The 18,853-nt window shown below is 25.8% G+C and overlaps 1 protein-coding gene across 1 annotated transcript; it reads right to left on the bottom strand.

The window, feature by feature from the left end:
• Nucleotides 1-6,205: 6,205 nt before the first annotated feature.
• Trf2 (TATA box binding protein-related factor 2) lies at nucleotides 6,206-18,577 on the bottom strand. The gene is made up of 5 exons (XM_011504164.1): nucleotides 18,540-18,577; nucleotides 12,194-12,490; nucleotides 8,986-9,236; nucleotides 6,785-6,879; nucleotides 6,206-6,719 (listed from the first exon to the last, which is right to left on the bottom strand). Exons 2-5 carry the CDS (start codon nucleotides 12,476-12,478, stop codon nucleotides 6,496-6,498), a joined length of 855 nt encoding a protein of 284 aa, XP_011502466.1. The 5' UTR covers nucleotides 12,479-12,490; nucleotides 18,540-18,577; the 3' UTR covers nucleotides 6,206-6,495.
• Nucleotides 18,578-18,853: the final 276 nt, after the last annotated feature.

Raw genomic sequence — 18,853 nt, 5'->3', positions numbered from 1 at the left:
GCAACAGACATCAGATCGCTACCGGCGTCGTAAACTACTACGAGAAAATTTAAGGGCTGCGCTTGTCGCGCAGCGCTCAATGCTAGTACTAATTACACAGTCACCACGGCGGGCTCACTATTCAATCATCAAGCTTGACACTACAGTCATCACTAACTGTAGCGAAACACGTACGTAATAATCAAACAATAAGCACTCGAACAATCCGATAGTGGCGCCACACGATCAGAATTCGTTAACTAAACTTAAACTCATAAAGCGCTAGTGTAAACATAATCGAGAGTGAAATTATCGAAAGTATATCACTACATGTATTAATGGATCACACCGACACTAAGGCAGCAGCGAACCGGTCTCCTTGGAGTCACTCCTTATATTACGGAACACACTCTCATCAACACGTAACACAATTGAAGAAACTTCATCAAATTATTCATTCGCTCCATCATCCATACACTTTATGCCCATTAACTATTTATTATATTATTGTATTTAATAAAGGGAAGCTAGGAAATACTACGTGTAGAATTGAATAATTGCATTGCCCCTTTCACTTGCCAGCAACACCTCCACCCAACATCAATAGGAGGTTTTTAGTCTGATCCCAGACAATTACATATATAATTTGGATCATAAAATGCACTCAGTAAGTATTATTAAAAAAATTGGTTAGTTAAGTTGTTTTTTGAAAATATATCTTAATTGCGTTTGTCTTTTAATAAAACAATACAATTAGAATATAATTAAATAATTGAAATTGAAATCTTATTTGATACTTTACACCTGGAATTATTCTGAACATATGGAATATTTAAGCTGATTTAAGAATATTTAAAAACAGTGATTTTTTTAAGATTTCACGTATATTGATCCTGATATTCCAGTCCAATCAAAATTATATTTGACTGTATAATTGACTTAAATACATTTGTAACTGAATCCATATCCGATATGTTAACTTTGTATTTTTTGCTGTAATCCTTTTCTTGTTACAACATATTTAAAAATTCAAAAATTAAATTTATATTTCTAAATAAAATAGTCTTACTTCTTTCACCTCTCAAATCATAGAATGGTCACAAAATACATAAATTATTTTATTCTAATTAGAATAAAAGCGTTTATATAAGGATTATTAATTGTGACTTTGCATTCAAATATGTTTATTAATCTAATAACATGTTATCATAATATACATATTATCAATGAAAATGATAGATTATCAGAGTTCTGCCTTTAATTTCCAATACACAAATCATTTTTTCAGATATATCTGATAAATTTATTGTTCGTTAATTCAGTATGGCCATATGACTTTTATAAGTGAAATCGTATATTTAAAATCATTAATATTCTAATGTTTGAACATCTTGGATCAATAGTAGTAATTAATAATGTTAAAAGGGTTTAAAGCGAAAGGGTACCCTAGTGCTTAATTAATACTTGTCATTAATAAAAATTTTAAATGATCCACGTTTTAATTTTTACATTGACACTTTTAATAACAATTTACACAATTTAGACTGTTTTTAGATTCTGTCAATCTTATTTTTTTGTCAATCGTATTACAGGAATTAGTATATGTTTTTACTCATTGATAAAATTATGTAGTTTCAAAATAAAAAATGTGTCTAATCAATATATTAAATCTCAGATTGATATTAAAAATCTAAAATTGTGAATGATTATCAGACATAGCATATAAAAGTATAAAAAGGTAACGCATAAAAAGGTATAAATATTTGTAAAGTAATTCATAAAATGTACATATAATAAAAAAAGAGGAATTTTTAAAAATTAAAAATAAACTTATCTGTAGTTAAAACAATTAATTATATTATTAAAAATTAATAAATTTTTAAATAAATTATAAAATATTTAAGTTATTTACAATATTTACTACAAACTACACTAAAACAAAATCAAATTAAGCCAAATATACCATACTCATATATAGAAAATTTTTGTATAATATTAATTAGTTTAAAATAATATCTAAAAAATATTATAAGTTATTTATTATAATTTAATAATACTAAATAATTAAACTTATTTAACAAAAATGTTGTTCCGTTGTTTACAGCATAAAGTATCATTTGGTTAATATATTTACACTCAATACATGAGCACCCTATCTAAAAGAGTTGGGACACATTAAAATGTATATTTTAATAGTTTCATCAAGTTAATTAAATTTTTTTTTGATAGATGATAAATTAATACAGTTATAAATATTTAAAATTTATAAATAAAACGATAATTAAAATTATTTGATGATTACTCATTGAATTATCTGTATATCTGTAACTAACATTCTCTAATATAGTTTTAGCAATTTCCATCACAACTGATCAGTTACTTTAGATGCACATTGATATTAATACGGAATCATAATCTTGATTAAAAACTATCACACTGATTGTTTATTTTTAAATTAAGAATAATTTACTTTTAGTATAAATAAATTATATTTTATTAAATTTTGTATTGTAATATTTTATATTATTTCAGAAATTATTTAAAATATTCATCATAATTATTTTTTTTATTAACAATAAAATAAAGCTATATATATTGTTCGAAACTGTTTGATTTCTTGGCTCGAACTGCCAATGTTTCGATGGCTTTAATTTACCGCCCGCCCTAGCGGGTACTTGGGAAGGAGGTAAGTGAAAGGGCTTTAGAAATACAGTATGCATTTCTTCGAAAAATATGGTTTATTTACAGTTACACTATTGTTTGGTTGGATTTATATGTTATGGAAGGGTATACACTATATTCAATCACATCGTTACAGTTGCTTCGAACTAATCTTGTGTTGAATAAGTTATCTACTGGAGATGCTCCTTGATGTTGATGAGTTTAATTTTCTTGCTGATTTTGCAAGGATTAGTAATGTTCAAGCACACTCCTTATTATGGAGTATGTATTGTGTAGTCTGGCATTTTCTGGAGGTAGTGTTAACACCCTTGATTTGTAGGGCAGGAGAATTGACGCGTCTTCCTTATGTCGTGGCCATACTTACAGCTTGATCACTATAGTATCAACAGTAAGAGCCTTCTTTCTTCTTCCTTGATTTCTCCACTTAGACAGTGCTTGTGGTTGTGACGTTCCCACTTGTAAAGCCACTGACCAAATGTCCCAGCTTAGAGAACGCCTCTGCCTTATGTTTCTCCAATCAGAGTGCTCCGGGGACTTAGGCGTCTTCAATCAGAGCACGACCGCATGAGCGCGCCTCTACTTGGACCGCCTTTCTACTTTTAACGCTCCTAGTGGCTGCGCCTTCAAACAGAGAAAGTAGTCTTAGCTTTCCCGCCAAAAGGAACCTCTGACCCAAGCGCCCTCGCTTGGCTAATCCAAGCGACAGTATGGCCAGATTTGAAAACAGTGGATGTGGTTGTGTACCGATAGATTTTAATATTTGGGTGTAATGACTATTTCCAGATGTTTAGCTACAACGGTTTTTTGCAGATGTCTGACACTAGCGAAAGGTTCGCGTAATCTCGAACATATATATATATATATATATATATATGTGTGTGTGTGTGTGTGTGTGTGTGTGTAAATACACTGTTCGAGAATGTAAGAAAACTCCCAGCTCATTAAACATCTGGAACATTCGAGATAAGAGTTCCGAAAAAAGCGAACTCTCGACTACTCAAGGAATAAACATTCAAACGCGCCTCGGATTAACTAAATTTAAACAATTCAGCAAACCTTCGAATATCTAAAGAAAATACAATTTAAAACACATTTGGCGAGAACAAAGGTCCAAGTGTCCAGCAAAAACACGTCATAAAACTAAGCATCTATCGTAAACAAGTTATAAAATTAGTCTGAAAAACACAAGCCAGATGATCCACTCAAAAACAATGCTACACCTAATCTTCGCAACGCGCATGATTACAAGAAACGCATGCGACGATGCTAGGATGGAGAGGGAAAAGCGCGGCATCAAGACCCCCGTCATTCAGGGGAGTTGAGCAAGACCCGCTCTCATTGGAGCCTCCATCTTGGAAGACTCACTGGTGGGAGACCACACCACTCAAAAGGCGCTTTGATTAGAAATACCATAAATTAAAGAAGACTTCTGATTGGACACACTAATAAGACTAAATCTCATTGGCGATGCCATGATCGACAAGACAGCTCTGATTGGCGACACCAAAAGAGAGGGAATTCTCACCGACCACCGCGTGGTCGAGAGAAGGCTTTAAAAAGGCGACGCCGGCAAGGCACAAGCACTTATCTTATCTAACAGAAAAAGAACAAGTCAAATAAACGCAGTCAAACAATCAGAAATTCCAAGCTAATTACGCAAGATTATTCTATTCAACACAGCAGTGCAAGACAAGTAAAAAAGGGAATCGAGAACTACGAATATCAGTTCGCACAGTATACACAATCAAACTGCAAGTAGCCGCTCGAGGCAAATTCAAAAAACAAGACAAAACATAGCTCAACACAACGTGCAGAACTACGAGGTATCGTTCCATTCCTAATTAATACATAACTATAACAAGCCATACGCGTCAATCTGCAGATACGTAAAGCTATCTGCAAAACACAAATACAAGCAATTCAAGCAATCGCCACGTGCTCATATACAAGGAAGCGCGGGGGTTTACGAACTCGCTCTTCTGTGTGTATTATTCCATCTACACGTGTATTACATATAGAGGAACAGCAAGGCTTCAACTTCTTCCTGTGTATGCGACGTCCGTGAACGCTCAGTGGTAATAACACATACAAATCAAGAAAAGCAAATGTTCAATCATAAAATAAAACTCATTATAATCAACTAGTGCAATTATATAAGTAAAACAAAACCACTCTTTATTGAATACATGTACTATCTTGTCCACTAGCCTGCAATCCTCCTATCAACATCGGGAGCTCTCACCTAATCTTAGATATTTCGTCCTCCTCGCCCGGTATTCTATTTTTAGACAACTATATATACATTAATAAGTAACATAATTAACTTAATTTTAAATTACTAAATCAAATAATTTAAAAATATTTTGAATAAATATCCAATGAAATTATAATTTCATATTTAATATACAAGAAGGAAATAATCAAATATATGGAATTAATTCAGATTAAATGTATGATTATTTGATAGTTTTTAAATTAAAATTGTAATAGACTTTCAGCTTAAATACGAAATCAGAAAAGCAACAAACATTATATGTGCCTTTTGATGTCCAATGTACGTAAAAAATTTCTTTTTTAACATATATTTTAAATTATTAAATTTATACAGTTATTATACATTTCAATTGTGATTTAACTATTTTAAGGTTCATTATAATTTGTTATATAAATAATAGAATACAAGAATATTTATATTTATGCAAGTATATAGGCTGTTTTTTTTTCTAAGATAGTAACATTTTATTGTACTTCTATTAATAAGTAATAAATAATTAAAGAAACTTTTTACAACTTGTTTAGAACTATTTAAAGCGTTCTCTGTATTACATTAATATTTTGATTCTTCATTACCTGAAGATAAATTTTAAGATTTGCTGCTGCTGTATTTACTATTTAAAAATTTAATTTTTCAAATAATTTATAAATTTATTTGTTACTTTTGAAATTTTTATTTTTTATAATATTTTTATCAATATTAACAATAATGATAAAATATAATTCTTATATCTTATAAAGATACCTTAGCAAATTAAAAAGATTAAAATATATTTTATCAGATGCTCATTCAATAGATTAATAATTATAACTCAGGTTTCAAACATTGTATTTCTTTTATCATGTATAATATATTATTTTAATAATATATGTAAAATTGAACACAATATCATTAAGTAATAATATGATAGAAATCATAAAAAATATTATCTATACATTTATACTAATAATATTAAATACAGTAAACATACATACTTGCGCATACATACGTACATAATTTTTACGAAAACATTACGTAAAAACATGAATGTATTGTGTATTAAATTTCATGTGAAAATAACTGTTTAAAATTATTCAATACATATCTTTGGCACAATACGTCTGAAACAAACTGTAAAGCTACATATTTGCCTTTAAAATAGATGAGAGAGCATATAAGTATAATTAATTGAAAAAATTTACATCGTTAATTACTAAAATACTATTAGCATGAATGAGTACGGTTCATTCAATGTATTCTAATATTTATATTATTAAAAAGCAGGAAATACTTAATAACACTATAGAGTTCGTGTATTAATACACTTATATTAGTGCAGATATAAAGTCTTTATAAATAGTAATTAATACAGAATATAATCTGATTCTGAACATGTTTAAAGAAAATTCACTTTAGTTGATATAATAGTCACAATATCACAAATAAGTCCATTATTCAAATAGTAATAATATATAATCTAGACCGCACACTATATATTTCATAAGTTTTTAAAAAAATAAAATTAGTGTGACATAAATGTCTAGAAGCTAAAGAATAGATATATTTAATCAAAGAATAATTTAGGTCCAACTTGTATCACTATTGTCACTTTCATCATCTTCAACTAAAATATTTTCATTGTGTCCTTCATTTTCTCCGATTATAGTTTCTTGTATTGTGAATATAAATCGACGTTTTTTATTTTCTAATGCAAATTGTTCCTCAACTGACCTCTCTTTTCGGAATTCATACACTAAAGGATATATATGTTCAATTGCTGCTTGAACGGCACTTATACTTGGTGCTAAAAATAAACATCAATAATAATAATTGCTAATATATTTTATAAAATATTTCATGGTGATGTACCTGTCACGGTAACACTTCCTGTAGAAAATATCCTTAGGGTGGCTTTTAAATCAGTTAATTTATATATTACTCCAGGTTGAATTTCTGGTTCATATCTAATATAAAAGTAATACAGCTTAATTATTTTAGAAATATAAAAAATGTAGACATAATAGAATTATAAATTATTCTTAAATTTAATTAATTAGCATATTTTAATGCAATCGAATTTATATTTATTTCACAGGTGATTTATCTTACTTTACAATTACAATTTAAAAGTATAAATTTGCTAAAATCAATTTTTAAATATTAGTATAATAATTATTAGGAACCAATATAAGTATTTCAATTCATTATTCTGTTTGAGTAATTATATATTTTTACAATTAGAAAATTAGGAAAATCGAAGGAAATTTGATTTTCATACAGAAATAATTAATTTTACTAAATTAACTAACCTTATATTTTTAAATATAAAAACATTACCGAAATAGTAAAAATATACAGATATAAAGAAATTCGTTATAACAAAGTATTGTTAATATTGTTAATAAAGTCTAGTTATGAAAGTTCTTCTGTAATTGTTAATATGATTGGTATAATTAACATTAAGCGATAGGTATCAGTAACTTATATTATTTCTCCACTGCAGAGAATTTAAATGAAAATTGAAAAAATATTAGTTAGAATGTAAAAATATATATCGATATATATTTTTAAAAGATTCTACCATTTTTAAGAAGTGTTTTAATATATACATTACAACATTTATTTAGATTATATGCACAATAATTTGATATAAACTATAGAAATTAACAATTTTTAAATAAGAATTCAGTATTTAAAATCATATTTTCATTTTTATTGTAAAATTTGAAAACTATATATTTATTACCACAATGCTGTAGTTATTTGAAGAATGAAATGACTAGGAATTATAAAATTATAGACCAAAAGAACATAATGAAATTATTTAGCATTATCCTCATATGATACAAAAGGCTAACAGACATAATTATATTTAAGGACTCGTATTAAAATATAAACTTAAACTAAAACTATAAATTTAAATAAATGTTATAACTACGATAAATGTAAATGGTTGAAGGCATTTATTTTTTTTATATTTTTAGAATATAAATTCATATATTTTCAAGATTGAAGTAATAAACTGGTTTGTTAATTATTTCTATGCCTAACTGGAATTGTTACTCATATAAAATAATTAGTAATTAGTTTTTAACTTTGCAACACGCACACCATTAACTTTAGTTTTTTGGAATTAAAGAAATTACGCCAAAGAATAAACTATATATATATACACACACATACGCTATTAACAGTCTCAAATATTATTGAAAACGTAAGACATTAATAGTACTATGATGATATAAAACGAAGGATATTTATCAAATACGTACATGTCATTTTCATTATCTACTTAAGACCCATAGTAGTAACATTTTTAACTCTAATCATTCAATCGTAATATTCCTTAACAGTTTTCTCAATATTCTTAATTCCCGTTCTTATTTAAGCATTGTTTTTATGGAGGTATATCAAATATTCATTCGATATACTTAACATTAATTACAACCATGTTTCCCGTCTAATTGTGGGCTTACTATAACGATATATGGACGCAACATTTATCACACAATTCAAATAACAGAATAACAATTTATACTTATATTTTCAAGTACATATATAATTATTATTTATTTTATTTCATTTGCGTTCTGATTATTACATATTACTATATACTATAGTATATAATTACTATATACTTAAACAAACTATTCACTTTTGGGACGAAGACAATTTTATGATCATTTGATGAAATGTAATTCAAAAGTTCATATTATTCATTTGTTATTATTATTATTATTATTTTTATTCATAAGTTCATTCAAAATCATATCTGATTATATTAAAAATGTTAATTTTTGAAAATTTGCAAGCGCGTCTACACTAAGTAATTTTAAATTAAATCATTTTATTTTTATATTGAAACTTATTCAATTTCTTCCTTGAAACTATATGTTTTACATCTTTTATAATTTCTATAGTAAATATAGATATATATTCTTTATAAAAAATCTTATGTTTATATGTACACATATTATTTTTACGAGCACCATTCATATATAAATATACTTTTAATAAATAATTTTTTAAATTAATAAAGTATTCATAACTTTTAAAAAATATAAACTTACTGTACTATATCTTTATGATGAATTGAAAACGATGTAATTTTTACAGCCCATGGCATTGTACAAGTACCGAGCACATTAACTATTCTGTAATTATTAAATCTCACTCTAAAGCCTAGTTTCTGAAGGGATCTTGCACACCGTCGAGCAGCTTTTCTAGCTTCATCTTCACTAGTAGCCCCAGTACAAGTAACTTTGCCAGATGATGAAATTGAAGCTAAAGTACATGGTTTCCTCAGTCTCATTCTAACTAACTAAAATTATTTTGTATTGAATATAGTTACTAAAAGTAAACCAAGTGAGAATAAATTATTCAATAGGGTTTAACAAATCATTAATTAAAAAAATTATTTTAATATTAAAAGAATATTACCAAGATTTTTCTAATTATTAACAATTAACATTTAAACATATACTAATAAAATAATTACTATTATTTTATTAACATGATAATATTTTTAAAATAAGTTATAAATACATTAGTGTATTACAATTTTTTCTGTTATTTCAGACATTTGTATTTTAATTCATTTTGTAAATTCATAAGTCTATAAAAATTAATAATTTAATACCATAAATAAGAGTATATTATATTAATTATTTTTTAAGATTTAATTGTTCTTTAGAAATATTTTACTTCTAATGATGAAAATTTTTAAGCATTATTAAAAAAAAACATTCCTTAAAATTTCACACTTTCAAAATCAAAACTAATATAAACTATCGGTTTCTATTAACCACATAAATCTAATCTTAATGTAGTTTGGTATAACAAATTTTTTTTTAAATAAAATTAATTAGTCAACATTATTTGAAATTCATCTACGTTTATTTTTATAAAAGTACTATTTAGTAACTCAAATTATTAAAGTTTATATTAGTGAACAAAAGAAACTTTATAAATGGCATTTTACATAAAAATTTAAATTAAATTTAGGCGTTTAGAAAAGAAAGTTGCAATAAATACTTTTTTCTATAGAAATCTAAATAGGATAAAATTATATATATGCATTATAGATTTCAAAATATATATATATGCCTTTTATTAAATATGGAATATAACATATATGAAAAACTGAAATAAACATACATACTCGTAAGAATACCGATTTGTTTTCTTTTTATTAAATATTTTTAAAGTCAACAAAAGTCCCTAGTATTATTATAAATCCTACGTTATATGTACAATGTAAGACATACTAATAAATGCATGTTATAGAATATTCAAATTTTTAATTATTGGTTTTTAAACATTTAAATTTTATTATAGATTTTTTAAGGGCGTAAAATGTTTTTGAAAATTATATTTAATGTCGAGAAAACGATAAACCAACTAATAAGATTGTTCCATAGATATCACTAATTTCAATATGATAAAATTTAATAATTTCCAGCATTTTATTGCTCAATAAGCAGATTAGATAATAAAAAGAGTAGCTACATATCTATACGAGAGAATTACTTATAGAAAGATTTATAAAAAAAACTAATAAACTTACGTTGTGATTTGAGCACTAAATACACATTAATATATTTTACAAATAGAATATTTTCTCGTTACCTGCCCTGGTGAAACAATTTTTTTAAATCGATTGTCTTCCTATACTCGTAGTAACTACAATATTATCTAGCTTTTCCCTATTTCGTGCTCTTTAATTTATTATAAAATAACCGTTCAATTGTTATGGGCCAGTTATAACTCTTTTGCTGCTACCTAGTAACTTTACTTCTTTCTTATTATGAAGATATACATAATATATATAACTAATATCTAAGACAAAATCACTTCATATCAGTTTTTTTAATAAAAATTTTAAATATTTACTTTCTAAACGATAGCTAGAAAGAATGTCAAAAAATGGTAAGAGATTTACATTCAGCTTAATAAATTTTTTGTTTTAATTCTAGTGCACTAATATATTAAATAAAGAAGTTCACTTCTATTAATTACATTTAAAAAATTTAATAATTGATGCAAGGTAATAATGTATATCCGAAAACACTAAGTACTGAAATGTACAATATTCATGTATAAAGATAGATTTAAGGAATTTTTGTTGGAAGATTTTTTTATCGACAATTTGTGTACATAATTTTTAAATAATTAATAAATTATATGTTGTTATGAATATAGTATTCAAGATTTTAGTTTTTATTTTTTTTGTACATCCATTTATAAAAGCGGAAAATTATTAAAATAATAGGTTGATAAACCGATAACCTTAACAAGACTTTCCAATACTTTATAATTATATAATTTTTGTAATCAGAAGGTTTTTATTAAACTAAATGTATATTTGTAAACATCGTACATAGTTATCTAACGAGTTCTAGATTTTTAAAGGATTTAAAATATAAATGATGTAAACAAAATTACAATCTTAAATGTTGAAATTTAAAATGATCAAAGTACATAAAAAATTGTTGTTAAGCTGAATAAATAGCACATCAATTATAAGTACGCGAAATATTAATTAAAATTTTTCCTATTACTAAAAAAACATGTTACATATATATATATAATTTGTATAAAAGAATACAATAAAAAACTATATGTACAATTTTTTATTAGATTTGATTGTATTAACATATATTTATGTTTAGACAATTTTTAACACGTATGCCAATTTATTTAGATATATTTTTTCACTTTTTGTTGTATTCTGTTCTCGTTTTATATGTAATCTTTATTTAAAAATCTTTACATCTAATTTTATTTTGATTTTTGGAGTATAATATTCTATAAATTTGCATTTAGATGTATTCACAAGGAAAACCAAAATTAATGAAGTATTGGAATTGTACATAATTAGCATATGTAATACTAAGAATATTTATTTATTTAATAAATACACTATATTGTATTTCAATATGGAAATCTATTAAAAGCAATTTAATTTAATAATTTATGTGACGATAGTTATAATAAATTATGTTTAAATAAAAATCTTGAATGTATAATATAGAAAGTAAATATTTAAATGGTTAACTGATTTAATAAAAAAATTTTTTGTATTTTACTTCCTATAAAAGATTGCAGCTTGATATTTTTAATCTAGTGTTATACATGCACACAGACGCACTCAACCAAAAAAATAAAAAAAATATGTATAAACTAAAATGATAATTATGAAACATTATTTGTTAAACCCTTTCAGTGTGTTCCATATTTATATTATTTAAGTTATAAAATTATAAGCTAAATTTATACCCCATTTTCTCTTCTATACTCGACATTTGAACCATTTAGTGCGATTTCACGTAAATTCAGATGACATCTCACACTAAAACTACACACTACATTACTAATTATTATATCTAATTCTGGTTTTTCCTCGGTATCTTCTAAACAAGATTGAACATGTACATCAAGTATATCTGATTCTTTTCCTGTCAATGAAATATGATTATCGTTAAAGTTTTCCACGTTGTCAATACGACTTATCGTTCCATTACTTATCGGTTTCATGCCATTTTTTTTTACGAAAGTGGCCATAATATAAAGCACCTGTAACATTAAATGATCTTATTAATTATACACATTTTTTAAACATTATATTGCCGTAATTAATATATCATACTAAAATAAAGGTTAAAAATTACTTTTATTATTAAACAGAAATTTAATATATATAACTATAGCAATTCAAATGTAATTTTGATGTAATGATTTACAACAAATTATATAAAAATGTTAATTTTTATCAATTATACTTATATAAAATTGATGTTATTTTTTTCTAATGAAATTGTTGAGGAATCTGTTAAAAATTAAAAAAAAATATTATTTGTAATTATTTTTTAATGCTATAAATCCATTGGTAAAATTTGTCATACATTTTATGATTTTAATCTACATCGTTTAAAGATTAATTAATCAATGCATTAACCAACAAATTCATATTTATTTGATTCGTGATTTTGAGTTAACTCTTTTTAATCATGCCGTACACATATTTTCTATGATACAATCATTATTATATGAATAACCCTGTAGTTTATTATTTAAAAGTTATTTGAAAGTTTTACTGTATCTCTGAGACATCTAGAATGTTGTAATTTACGTACTTCTTAACAAATTTAGTGACTAATTATATTCATAAAATATATTATTGTCAGAAATAGATCATTATGGTTATACCATTTATTAGTATATTGGTTGTATTCTCTTATTGGAGTAAAGATATTGAATAGTTTTGAAAATACTCACCTTTCCACAAATTGTCATTCTAACTTGCGAAGTTATATGCAAAAATTTAGTATTTTTTTAACAGTTTCATTATTAATTATTAATCATTTGTTTTATAAATTTTTGCATTTTATAAGTTTTGGTTATTTTCTTCTTTACAATCATTAACTATGTTTTTTGAGTATTCGCTTTTATTTATGAATTAAATTTTACTACTCGAAAGATTTAAATATTTGTTTTACTTAATTCTAAATTTTAATTACATATATAAAAATATCAAAGACTAACTGTAAATACATTGGTTATTATGGAAATAATCAAATTAAATAAGTAAATAATTTATAAAATAATGAAATAATTTATAAAACTTTTATAATGAAACGACAAAAATCTTACGTTTAAAGCTATATAATATTGTATTTTTTTTTGCTAAACTTCATTCATTGCCGAAAAAAAATTATACAAAACTAACTATATTACGTAAATAATTTCTAATTTCTTTAAAATTACTATATGTGTTCGAAATTGTAAGAATACTCTTAAGTCATTAGGCATCTGGAAAACTAGCATTAAGAGTTCCGGAAAATGAAAACCCTTGAGTATCTAAAGAAAACAACTGTTTGGAATTCCAGCCACCAGTCTGATAGCAGATCAAGAATTGTTGAGTACGCAGTGATTAGGCGGTTAACCATGAGTGATAGAACGTCGTCCGGGAGTGCAAGGCTAAAGGGTGAGTTTGTTGTACTGGGCACGCGGTTTAGTCCCTACCGTGAAGAAGCATCTCCGGTTCGCGAATCCTTAGACATTTGATTCAGTAGTGGTTTTCCGGAGAGCGTTGTTGGGCTTGCGACTTCTTAAGCGGTTACTTCGGCGATAGATTTTTACAGAGCGTTTGAGAGCTCGCGAATTTAGTGGGGACTATCAAGGATTGTCGACGACCTCTTTAGTAGTCTGATCAGAACCAAGTCGCAAAAGCGTGACTGATTTTATCGTTGCTGTGCCGCAGTAATGACTGTTTGGCGGGGGTCACCAGACAATATCGGCACCCTCTGTAGCGGTCTGACTATCGTCACGTTGCGGAGAACGTACTGATAGCTTGGCCAGCAATATAGAATAATCAATATAAACAAATGAGTACACTTTGCACGGATTCCTTTAGACGAGTTCAACTTTCACATAAATTACTCAACAAGACTGATTTTCTTCGTCGTCTAGTGCTCCTTATATATAATTGCGTACATTTAGCGTTGTAATTCTTGAAAGCTCTGGTGAATTCTTAGAATACAAGCTTTAGTAGATTAGAGAATCTTCGTTTGTTGCTATGCGGATATATCACGAGGCTTAAATTTACATCGAGAATTTTTGTAACGAATAATTCAAATATTATGCCTTAATATAGATATAATGTATCGGAATCATTATAATAACAATAAATTTTTTATTCTTGGGTAGTTCAATCCTGAACAACTCAGAAACACAGTTGGCGAGAACATGCTATTAAATGTGTAGCGAAAACACGTCATCAACAAATTCGACGAGAACATGCCATTAAGTATCTAACGAAAGCAAGCCACAAAACATCTGGCGTAAATAAGTCATAAAGATAATCGGATAACACATGCTAGATCAAAAACTACGCTACACGTAACCCGTACAACACTGAGGATACGCAGCGCGTATGATCGTGAGATTTATTTATTGGGAAGGGAAGAGCGCGGAAACGAGTCCCCATTATAGATGAGATTCGAGTAAAACCCGCTGTCAATGGAGACCCCATCACTTAAGAAGCACTTTGACTGGAAATATCATAAACTGAAGGAGACTTCCGATTGGACACGCTAAGAAGGAGAAATCTGATTGGCGACGCCGTAAACGACAGGAAAGCTCTAATTGAAGACGCCAAAAAGTAGGGAATTCTCGCTGACCACTGCGTGGCCGAGAGAAGCCCTTAAAAAGACGAAGCCGGCAAGGCACAATCACTTATCTTATCAAAAAAGAACAAGTCAAGTAAAACGCACTCAAGCAATCAGAAAGTCCAAGTACAGATAATAACGCTAAAAGTATTCAATTTACAATAAGTGCGAGATAATTAAACATTCACTGTCAGCGATGAAAAAAAGGAACAATGAAATAATAGTTCGCACAGAATAAATAATCATAACCTACAAGGAGCCGTTCGAGGTAAATTCAGCAAACAATACGAAGCATAGCCAAAACACAACTAAGCACAAACCAAACACAACACGTGCAGAACTAAGAGGTAAAGTTCCATTCCTAATTAATGCATAACCTTAACGAGTCGTACGCGGCCAATCTGCACATACGTAAACGTCATTAGAAGTACCTGCAGAACTCAAAACTCAAGCAACTCAAGCTATGCCACGTGCCATTATACAAGGAAGCGCGGGGGTTTACTACCTTGTTCATCTGCGTGTATTTCTCTACCACTACTTGCATTACATATAGAGGGCCAGAAAAGTTACGACCTTCTCACTGTACATGCAACGCACATTACCGCTCTGTGGGAATAGTAATACAAAACTCAAGAAACGAAAACATTCAAACATCAACTAAAAATCAATATAATACAACTAATGGAATTATCGTAATAAACTACAACAAATAACGAAACTACTTATTATTGAATACATGCACTATCGTGCCCACTAGCCTGCTATCCTCCTACCATCCATCTGGGAGTTTACACCTAACTTTAGATATTTGGCCTTCCTCGCCCGGTATTCTATCTTTAGACAATATTTATCGATAATGTATTATCTAGTATTAACATTTTATATATATATATATATTATTATAATAAGGCTGTTTAATCAATGAATGTCTTTAAGATAATAAAAGGAACCTTATATTTCGAACATAATTTAATTTTGTTAGTAAGTTTGTGTTATATACTAAAATTATAACAATCTATTTGAAATTTTAGTATAAATAAAAATGTTAAAAATAACATTGTAGCTAAACATATATATATATCAACTTTAAATGTACAATTTCCCAGCTACTTCGTGCAACTATTTTTTTTTCTACTTGTACACTTATATAGCAGAAGTGATAAATTCCTTTTGTGTAAACTTGCTTTAACTGATACTATGTGCATTAATTATTAAGATTGTTATGGACTTTCTGAAGTTGGTTTATTTTCATTATTTTATAACATTTTTTACTTAGTTTTTAATATGCTGAATAAACGGTTTTAGTTGTCATATAAATAAATATATATATATATATTTAAATAGGAAAAATGAACAATATTAAAAATTAAGTATATTATGAATAACGATATAAATAATATACACAATAGAGGATAGCTTTACCAAAAATCAAACCATTCGTTAAGAATATTGCTAGTTTGCAACAGCACTATTAATACGCTTGATATTAATTAATGACATTCTTAGAACATTTTGGCCATTTCAAAGTGATATTAGTTTCCTTCTATCAAATGCAACGATTTAAATTTGCATAATTTAAACAAAATAAAATTTTTTTGTATGTTGTTTTAGTCTCTCTTTTATACTGTTTTTAACTAATTAAATAAAATAATTGTTTTTATAAAGGTCTGGATTTATTTGAAAGATAAATTATTAAATAAGAATTTATACACTCTAAAAGATTTATTCAATTTTTTGTTTTGATACTGGAAATCAATATCAGTATTATAAAATATAAATGTATTATATACATTCTGTTATTTAATCTTTAAATAATAAATAGCATTAAAATAATATTTATTTCAAAATATGTATGCGTAATAATGTTAGGATCAATGACAAAAACAATAACATAAATTGGATTGAATTTTGACTCAAACATAATTTACACTGAATATGCTATTCTTTAGAACAAGCAGATAATCATGAACATACTAATATATAATACATTATTATAAAGAAAATTATTACTTATTTAGATTAATTGAAAGTTTTCTATTTGTACAACTTGTAGTTATATTATTACATTATATTAAGTCAAACTTAAAAAAAAATCATGTTACAATAAAATTTGTAATACATATTTTAAATTCATCTCTATCAGATTTTAGTCACTTTAAAATAACTAACAAGATTGTTCGTTAAACATTTGAAAATTAGAAAAAAAAATTTAATTTAGTTATATCATGCTTCAAAGTATAAATATTAAAAAAAAAACAAAATAATTTTTTGAAGTAAATTTAAATTCGTTGGTAAATATGTTGATATTGCTATATAAATTTGGACCAAATTTATACTTATTAGTGGTTGCTTTTAATGCTTATAGATCTTAAAATTATATAAATTGCAATAATTTTAATAAATTAATTAATTTATTATTAATTTACTTATTTTATTTATGCATAATTTAATAATTGTTTTAACGGTCATATTAAAATGACAAAATTATATGATATATAACAATAATTAAATTTAATAGAAACAATATTTTTATCTCATGATCAATTTTTGATCTTAATATCAATTTATGTTTTTTCAAATATTTTTATAATTTACAGAATATTTTTTTTTTTTTAATTTTTATAATTAATTTTTATATTAAATTGTTTAATAAATTCAATTGTCTAATATTTTAAATATAATAAAGATAATAAAATTTCAGAATAAAATGAACTATTATATATAATAAAAACATACAATTTATTTATATAAACCAATTAATTTTATTTTAAATTCCTTTATTTATCTGAACTATTGGAACATGTACTTAACCAAATTAAAATAATTGTAAATAATGATCAATTAATTAACATATTAAATAATTTCTCAATAGTTATTTTTAATACAGCATTAATCAATATTAATTTTATAAAAATTTGATTAAAATATTACTTAGGTGAAATATGTTTTCAAACTAAAAAAACTAAATATTTGAAGAATGAATAGAAACATTTTACACTATCTGTCAATTAAAAATTATCAATAGAACTATTAAGTTTTTTTATTAACTATCAAACATCAATTTATATATATGTATACATATATATATATATATACACACATATATATATAGAGAGAGAGAGCGAGAGAGAGAGAAAGAGAGATTTAATTAAAAATCACAACGCAAATTTAAAATAAACATTATTTTAATGTTAATTGGAAATATCAATAAATTATTTGCAATATATAAGAATATATAAGAATGTTACACCATTTTTTTTAATTTGAACCAATATAATTAAATAAAATAAAATTATGATTTTTTTATATTAATCAATTATTATATTTATATTATTTTAAAAGCGATAAAATTTATAAATTGAATAATTAATTCAATAAAATAAGATATTTATAAAAAATATCTTATATATCATAAATTATTATTATATATAACATTTATAATAATGACATACTACCTTATTATTTTTTTCGCCTTCTTATTAATTAAATACATTTACTTATTACATAGGTTGATTGTAAATTATTAAATAGTTTAATAAATATTGCCATTGTTTTCAGTCACACGCATAAAATACAAAGATTCATAGAAATCCAAATGAAATATTCTAACGCTACTTAAAGCCTACTCACAGTTTTAGCAGTTATCAACCTTTTATTAGTTATTTTTGAAGAATATATTTTTATATTTGAAAATGTTTGATTACAGTATTTCAAAGTAATTTTATGCATTTACATTGTGTAATAGCAATAAATATAATAATATTAACAT

This window comes from Ceratosolen solmsi, unplaced genomic scaffold (genome assembly GCF_000503995.2).
Source record: "Ceratosolen solmsi marchali unplaced genomic scaffold, CerSol_1.0 scaffold19, whole genome shotgun sequence".
In the NCBI taxonomy this organism is placed as follows: domain Eukaryota; kingdom Metazoa; phylum Arthropoda; class Insecta; order Hymenoptera; family Agaonidae; genus Ceratosolen; species Ceratosolen solmsi.
This window is presented reverse-complemented; position numbering and strand designations above follow the sequence as displayed.

Coding starts and splice junctions, on each gene's coding strand:
- Trf2 (XM_011504164.1), bottom strand. CDS start 12,478: ATGGCCACTTTCGTAAAAAAAAATGGCATGAAACCGATAAGTAATGGA. Junction 6,880..8,985: donor CATCATAAAGATATAGTACA/GTAAGTTTATAT, acceptor CTTTTATATTAG/ATATGAACCAGAAATTCAAC. Junction 6,720..6,784: donor AGGAAGTGTTACCGTGACAG/GTACATCACCAT, acceptor GTTTATTTTTAG/CACCAAGTATAAGTGCCGTT.